Source organism: Asterias amurensis, chromosome 8 (genome assembly GCF_032118995.1).
Source record: "Asterias amurensis chromosome 8, ASM3211899v1".
In the NCBI taxonomy this organism is placed as follows: Eukaryota; Metazoa; Echinodermata; class Asteroidea; order Forcipulatida; family Asteriidae; genus Asterias; species Asterias amurensis.
Genome location: NC_092655.1, coordinates 15,564,417 through 15,573,354, shown reverse-complemented (window position 1 = coordinate 15,573,354; position 8,938 = coordinate 15,564,417). Strand labels below are relative to the sequence as shown.

Genomic DNA, 8,938 nt, shown 5'->3' with positions numbered 1-8,938 from the left:
AAAAAAAACAAGTTTATTCTACAAACGTGCAAACAAAAATCCAAACTAAAAACAATACTACCCTCACATATACAATTATGATACTGAAATACATTTAAATTAAGTATTAGAAAATAATTGACTAAAAGAATGAAGGAAAACACAATCTATCCTAAAGAGTATGTGTCTACAAACAATGGAAGCAGCTTTCAAGATCAGTGCACACACTTGTACACACAATTTTTAAGGATAATTGTGAATAAAAATCTGGAGGAAAGATGTTGGTGACTCCATTTTGAATTTTAAATGCTTGGTGGCAATCTTGGAAAAAATATATAAATACAAAGGCCCTTTTTGAAAAATAAAACCCTCTGCTATTATCCAGACCAACTTGGTTAAAGTTGCATTTCTCCCTAAACAGTGGTCCGTTGGCAAAATGTTAGCTTTAATTTCAGGGAACCAGTCCAAGTTAAGTTCAAGGGGTCCTACCGGTTTAGTTCATTGCTTCCAAATGCTACACAGTAAACCCCTGACTGCACTGATTATTTGTATGGTTTAACCTCAGTCCCGTGCAAATGAGTTAAAAAGTTAACCTTGGATAAAGTTCCAGCAGGCCTCATACTCCACGATTGCCTCCATGCCCCCCTGATCAATGACTTGGTGCTCTTGAAATGCTCCTGAAGAAGTTTCCTTATAGGGTGTACAATTTCCTCATACGCTGCCCTTTATCAAGGAGAAAATACCTTGGTGCCCTTCCTTCTTTTTTTTATAAGGAAGCATACAGACCTGTCCAAGAGATTAAGCTAGGAGACCAGTGAAAAGCCAACTCGTCGCGCTGGCTCGTTACTGAAAAAGTTCAGGGCATACCCTACAACTTCTTCCAACGCATGATTGAGATTGTTTCTTACTTGTTTCCTGAGCTACTGAGTGGTTTAGTCAGTGCTCTGCTCATCCCACAGTTTGAAGCTGTTGATATCCATGAAGGACACTGTGTCTAACGGAGGCAAGTCAAGGCAGGAGTTCAGGTCTATCGGAAGGTTCACATCAAAGCTGTTCGACGAGAAATCTAGGCAAACAATAAGACCAAAGTTCATTATCGCTAAGCAGTGGCAAATTTCATAAAGCCTGGTAGCATAAAAACTTGCTGAGCACAGAATAATCTTGCTTAAAGGGAAGGTACATGTTTGGTAAGTACTCAAAACAAATATTAACTTAAAAACTGACTTGGTAACGAGCATTGGAGAGCTGTTGATAGTATAAAACATTGTGGGAAACGACTCCCTCTGAAGTAATAACGTAGTTTTTGAGAAAGAGGTAATTTCTCACCAAAATATTAAAAGACTTCTAGCTAGAAGTCTTTTATTCCTATCTGAAAGCACACAAATTCGTCCAACAAGGGTGTTTTTTTCTTTCATCATTTTCTTGCAACTTCGACCACCAATTGAGCAAGTGAGAATACTGGTCTTTGACAATTACCAAAGGTGTTCATGCCTTTAATTGGGTACCAGCCAAAATTCCATAAAGTTTGAACAGTTGCAACTGGTGCCCCCCTATTTTTTTGCTTAGAAAACAAATTATTTTCTGCTTCAAAGCTTTATGAAATTGGGCCCCGATCACATATTTTTCTTTTTTACATCGCACCGGTGCAAATTCCTGTCTTGAGATGAGTTTACATTGGAAGATTATTTCAAAAAGCATTGCAACCTTCGCTGGGGTGTTTTAAAAACAAATGCCTTGGTCTTAAAATCTAAAATATTCTCTTACCTAGCATGGTGTTGTGGCTCAATCTGTCATTGGACTCCAGCTGTAGGGATGAGAAGTCTGTGTGTTTGCCGTGTGGTAGAGTTGTCCGTGTGTGTGGCATGGAGGGAACCCTCAGGGATGCAAGTCTATCAAGGCAGGAACTCAGACAGTCCTCTTGGGGTACCGGCTCAAACTCTTCTGTAACGTGACAATAAGACAGTCAATATGTAAGGGCCATGTCACACAAGGCAATTTATACAGGTAACCAGTTCCAGGCAATCTCCAAGAAGAAAATGCCTTTTACATTTCAATGTTCATATAAAACTTTGTAACACACGTTTCAGGCAGGTGCTCCAGAGTCGCGTCAAACCAAATTCTGGATTAAGTACATGAAAAATTTGACGTTTTTAACAGTTAGGAGCGACTGGGCGCGCTAGATCGACTGTTGCAGTCGTTCTGAATGACTCGGGAGTGCCTTGGTTTCAGATGTAGATCTTTTCAAGAGCCGAAACCTAATGTAAATGTTATGTACGGTTCACCTTTCTGAAACCAAAAACTATTTGGGTCAACCTGTGGTCTTGTGGATTTGACCACAAATTCAAGCCCTAAGCTACTGCGACATGAGTCAGCAGAAGACTATGAGAAATCCAACCATCAACCTCTCTCAGAGGAGCTCTTGAAGCAAAGTTTACTGAGAGTCCTTGGCTTCACAACCAGAATTAATCAGTGGTCGGGTTGGTATAATGGTATCTTCCCAACCCCCCCCCCCCTCCACTGGGACCGGGTTCAAATCCCACTGGGGGCACAGTATGGATTGGGTTTTCAGTCCCTACCTTCAATACTGCGTGGGGATTCCCTGGAATAATTCTCTATGGTTTCCTCCCCCACATTCTTGGGAAGTAATAATAATAGTAATAATAGTGGCTTCTTGTATAGCGCCCAGGTCCGTCACGCAGTGACACTCATGGCGCTTCAACATTATTACCCCTGGTCACTGGGCCTTAAATCATTCCTTAAACCATCTCAGCTCCCTGTTGAGTATACAGCCTGTGCCGCCAATTATGTAGCGCAATCAAGGCTAATCAATCACAAGAACCAACTCTGCCCTCACAGGTACCCATTTACCCCTGGGTGGAGAGAAGCAATTTATAGCGAAATGTCTTGCTCAGGGACACAAGTGTCTTGACCGGGATTCGAACCAACACTCCGCTGAACAGAATCACCAGAGCTTGAATTCAGTGCTCTTATCTGCTCGGCCACGACACCCCACAGTGCTTAAGTTCGCTTTTATGAGAGTCCATGGTTTAACAACCAGTGTTAATAAATGCCATACGATACTGAAACGCCTCCATTGTCCTTTCACCTACCTTTGTCTTGATATACATGCATGGTCTCTACATCTGGGTAGACTTCTGTTGGTCTCAGTAGGTTGCTGGATGCTGTTAATATCGGATGTTTCAGCTTGGGTTTGGGTGCGGTCTGCAGGAAACAATTCAAACCACAATCATTGTTGGATTTAATATTCAATTTTGGTGTTATTATGGTGTCTGAGTATTGGCATTTACAAGAAGTTCAATTCAAATCCTATTTGAGTATTGTTGGTTCTAAAAACAACCGAACCGTTGGTCGACAACTCAACGTTTCGATCAGAATGCTCCGATATTCAGGAGAAGACCTTAATAAACTTCCACCATGCAAAGTTTTAATTCTTACCTAAACTTATTCTAAATAATTACCAGTACACTGACCAAGCTACAGGACTATTCAACTGCCCTCATTTAAACATGTTTGTATGATAGAACAACTGTCCGCAAAATTCTCAATAAATCTCAATCGCATGGCAGATTTTTTTAATTTTGGACCAAAAAACCAAACTCACAAAACTCTCAAGAAATGTCAAAATGTTGTTTGTATACCCCGTCCGCACTGACAAAATGACTTCAGTAGTCCGTTTTGTATCAATATGAACCATAAGGTCACCAGAACATTTTTGACCCCAAATCTGAAAATTTGACCATGTGGCAGATTATTTTATATTTTGGACCAAAAATCCAAACTCATAAAATTGTCAATAAATCTCAAAATGTTGGTTGTATATTCTGCACTGACAAAATGTCTTTGCCAGTAGTCCGTCCGTTCTGTCTCATTTGGAACCATAGAATCACCAAAAAAAGTTTTGACCCAAAATCTGAAAATTTGACCATGTCGGCATGGCAGATTTTAAAAATTTTTTAAATCTTTTTACCAAAAGTCCAAACTCACAAAATTTTCAATATATCTGAAAATTATGGTTGTATACCTCTTCCGCACTGATAAAATGTCGTCGGATCTGTATAATTTCAAACCATACATATCTGAAAATTTGACCACGCCTGCATGGAAGAATTTTGTGAAAATTTTCGACCAAAAATCCAAACTCACAAAATTCTCACAAAATCTCAAAATTTTGATAATATACCCAGTCCACACTGATAAAATGTCTTCAGTAATCTGTTCTGTATCATTTGGAACCATAAAAACACCAGAATTTTTTTTGACACCAAATCTGAAAATTTGACCGAACCGGCATCATTCGGCATGGCAGATTTTTTAATTTTTCGACCAAAAACAAAACCCACCAAATTCTCAATAAATCTCAAAATAACGGTTGTATACCTATTCCGCACTGATAAATGTCTGTAGTAGTGTATCATTTGAAACTATGAAATCACCGAACATTTTTTTTATCCCAAATCTGAAAGTTTGACCATGCCGGCATGACAGACTTTAAAAATTTTTTACCAAAAACCCAAACTCACAAAATTCTCAATAAATCTGAAAATTATGGTTGTATACTTATTCCGCACTGATAAAATGTCTGTATCATTCCGAACCATAAATTTTTGACCCAAATTCTGAAAATTTGACTATGCCCGCATGGAAGAATTTTTTTAATTTTTGACCAAAATCCAAACTCACAAAAATTTTCAATAAATCTCAAAATAATGGTTGTATACCTATTCCGCACTAATAAATGTCTTCAGTAGTCTGTTCTGTGTCATTTTGAACCATAAAATCACCAGCAAAGTTGTGACCCCAAATCTGAAAATTTGACCATGCCCGCATGGCAGATTTTTAAAATTTTGACCAAAATCCAAACTCACAAATTCCCAATTAATTTCAAAATAACGGTTGTAGGCCTATACCTTTTCCACACTGACAAAACGTCTTCAATAGTCTGTTCTGTATCATTTAAAACCATTAAATCACCAGAATTGTTTTTGACACCAAATCTGAATATTTTCCAATGCCGGCATGACAGATCTTTTAAATTTGCGACAAAAAATCCAAACGCACAAAATTCTCAATTAATCTCAAAATAACGGTTGTATACCTTTTCTGCACTGACAAAATGTCTACAGTAGTCCGTTCTGTGTCATTTTGAACCATAAAATCACCAGCAAAGTTGTGACCCCAAATCTGAAAATTTGACCATGCCCGCATGGCAGAATCTTTTTAAACTCACAAAATTCTCAGAAAATCTCAAAATTTTGATTATATACCCAGTCCACACTGATAAAATGTCTTCAGTAATTTGTACTGTATCATTTGGAACCATAAAATCACCAGAATTTTGTTTGACACCAAATCTGAAAATTTGACCATACCGGCATGGCAGAATTTTTTTAATATTCAACCAAAAATCCAAACTCAAAAAATTCTCAGTTTATATCCAGTTCGCACTGATAAATGTCTTAGTCTGTCTGTTCTGTATCATTTGGAACCACAAATTCAACAAACATTTTTTTACCCCAAAACTGAAAATTTGACCATGCCTGTGTCGCAACTCAGTTGTCCGGTGTGCTCAAAGCTCCGGATTACCAAATACAGTGGTATTACGTCATATCGTACAAGCGAAAGTGGTCAATTTTAGTGCAAGGCTGAGTCGACTGTTTTGCTCCAGCTCGTAGCTGTCATGGCAGCGTCCACAAGTAAATCGTGTGATGAACAAGTGGAGGGCTACAACAGTATACTGCAGTATTGTGCAAAAGCAACCACATAATCGAGTATTTGATTAGCGGGAATTACAAAGAAGGTTCTTCTGAAAGCCAGAGGAGGTTTGTGCGTTGCCAGGTGAAAAAGCACTCATACGATAACAAAGATTTATTTGCGGCGGCAGCAGAGCACAGGAGACTCGCGCCCGCAACGACAGCATGCTGAAATGCCCGGCTACGTCATCCGAAAAAGTTGGCATTGCAGATTTTTAAAATTTTGGACCAACAATCCACACTCACAAAATTCTCAATAAACTTGAAAGTCAAAGTCCGACGATGAATCCTACTAGTTAGGATGATCTGCTAAAGTTGATGATTATCTTCTTTAACATACCTGAGCAGAAGGAGCAGCTATGTTGGGTTTCCTGAGTGATAACCCGGGTGTCTTAGCCTGGGAGCCAAGTGGTTTCTTGAAGACTCTATTACCACCGCCACCACCGGCAGACTTGAGTGGTTTCTTCTGGCTAGTGTTCAGACCTGAAAGACGAGCTGCGTCGTTGCTGAGGTTTCCTAGGGCTCTCCTTGGGGTGACCATCGGGGACTCACCAACACTGAATGTCTTCACAGCTGATGACAAAATACATCAGAAATGTCAGTTGACATGAATGTATTTGATAACAATTGTAACAGCCAGACAGCAACTGGTCCCTCACATTCTTTTTTCATCTTGTGATAAGTCTTACTGTAAGCAGTTCAGGGTGACCATGTGAAAACATAACTGATTTGAGGTTTAGACATGCGCATATAAAGCGCCCGACAAGCGACCTAAAGCTATCGTAAGTTTTTAACAAGCGTGCGCGCAGAGCGAATACTTTTGGTTAGCAAATCAGCATTGATTTTCAGTCCATGGTACCCAGGCTAAACTGAAGGTAATAGTTGCAATAATAACTTATTGGCTCCTAATGGTCGTTGAGAAGATCAAGGGTTGCAAGTATCAGAACTCTTACCCTCGACAGTCATTGGGTATTTCAAGGGTTATGATTATCTGAACTATGGAGGAAATGGACCCTTCCCGTGAAATATGCTAATCACACTCACGCATGCGTACAGACCCTGTTGGTTGGCAAGCGTCAGAGTTGTGCACTAAGCAGCACGCAATCGCGTCTGCGTCACGCACCCATTAGCCGTGTACAAAACAGCGCGATGTTCCCTCATTTTGCCAACCAAAACGTTAGTGCGCAGGCGCTATGTGCAATTTACATATTTCATGGGAAGGGTCTATTGCCTCCATAAACCCTAGTGACACTTGTCTTGGTGAACCTTGAAATGTTCTAGTAGATTTTTTCATTAGAGGTGCCCTTTACTAAGATGACAAAAGTAAAAGTCCTTCACCTTGCCTTCCAGCTAATGAGCTGATGCGATTTTTGTTACTGTTTCCTGCAAGGCTGGTGGTATTTTCCTTATCCACGTAGGCTTGTACAAGGTGAGAAGTCATGCTGACGATTGAAGGTTCACTAAACTGTAAGAAAAAAAGGAGATTGTTTAAAGGTCGGTTTATACTTAATGACCCCCGGTAATGACTCCGAAAAAGACTCCCCTGTGATGTAAAGGAGTCCAATATTTTTGGCCTCCATATAGTTCAGTGCTAGTTGCGATAACTTAACCCTACTGCCTACGGCAGGCAGGAGAGTCCTTTGGTTCCGCCGTCGGCAGGAGGGTTAGACCATGAGAATGAAAGTTTTGCGTCAGGGCATTTTTGAAATGACGGGAGGCTTTTTTTCATTTTTCATTATTTTGCACACAAAGATGCGCAATCTTCAACTTGCGCAAACTGGAGCTCAATACACAATTTGCGTGACATTTTTCAAAGCTCAACACCAACCCCCCCCCCCCCCGAAAAAAAAATGCCAGTTTTAGAAATTTAATTGTGGACAAAAAAGTGTGCCAAAAAGCATCAAGAACCTCTTCTTGCCTATTCTGCATAGCGCAAATTAAAAATTATGCAGAATATTTTTGCGCAAATTTGTTGATTGCGCTCAACAGATGAACGACAGCAGATACGTGTTTTACTCATAAGAGCTATATCACGATCGCGGCGGAATGTCGGCCTTGTATAGTAGTAGTACTACTAAAATGCGTAAATATAACCTTTTACCCTTTTTCGATTGAACTTGAACATTTGTGAGTCTTTTTCGTGAAAATAATGAAATTTTGTGAAAATAATGAAATTTTTCGGTGGTAACTTTCAGAGCATGCGGGCGGTGGACGCAAACCTATCAATTTCATTGCCATGGCCTTACGATATATGGCAACTAGCAAGTGACATGTTTATTATTATTATCAGGCATGGAGGTAGACTCCATGTTTAAAGTAATCCGCCGACCCGTTTGTTGGGAGTGCATCTTCAACTTTTCCATCGCCCTACCTCAGATCCGAGAGTTGGCCACAAAACCACCTTTTTTACACACCTCAAACTTTCCCAACACACTGACACTGTACAACCACCAATGAATCAGAATGGATAAGAAAGTATCCAAACGTATGTTGAGTGTTGCCATAATAATGTGTAAAAACCGCAAGAAAGGATTCAAGCAAAGAAAATAATGTTTTAATAAGGTCAATCACACGGCCGAATCAAACTGGGGTTTTCATTTTTCAGTAAATGTCGGAAATACGTGACTCTGCCCTACCCAACATACAGTGTGGGACTATGGTCAAAATAATTCACGACGTGAATTTCTATGAAAACACCGACAGTTTTGATGATGAAAACACATAAGTAGTAAAGTCATAACGCAAAATACATACCTCAAAGAAATTAGAACTATCTTATTTCTTAAAATTATGTTTACTCCTCAAAAGAATCCGCCAAGCAGATGAAGGAAGAGATTCCCAAGTTGTCCGTGCAAGCACTCAATATCGAAAAACATCAAAACATCTTTTGAGAATCCCGCACGCGATCATGCAGAACGATTTCAACCAATCAAATTACAGAAAAAGTATCTTCTACACGTCGACGTTGATGGCGCTACACAGAAAGCAAAATACTAGACTTTTAATATTCTTTTTAGTTTGATCATGGAGGTAGTGCATGCAACAACCAATGGTATAATTTTTTTAATAAAAAAGGAATAATAAATAATAATAGCATGATATTTCGACCCTAGTAGAGTCTAGAATTATTTGTAAATAATGTTGTTGCAATGAAGTTGTGTATGTGTTTTTTGGCCTATTTTGATGTT

General features: G+C 39.4%; 1 protein-coding gene across 1 annotated transcript; it reads right to left on the bottom strand.

The window, feature by feature from the left end:
* LOC139940601 (uncharacterized) lies at window positions 1-8,643 on the bottom strand. The gene is made up of 6 exons (XM_071936938.1): window positions 8,505-8,643; window positions 7,089-7,215; window positions 6,091-6,323; window positions 3,090-3,201; window positions 1,744-1,920; window positions 1-1,045 (listed from the first exon to the last, which is right to left on the bottom strand). Exons 2-6 carry the CDS (start codon window positions 7,189-7,191, stop codon window positions 912-914), a joined length of 759 nt encoding a protein of 252 aa, XP_071793039.1. The 5' UTR covers window positions 7,192-7,215; window positions 8,505-8,643; the 3' UTR covers window positions 1-911.
* Window positions 8,644-8,938: the final 295 nt, after the last annotated feature.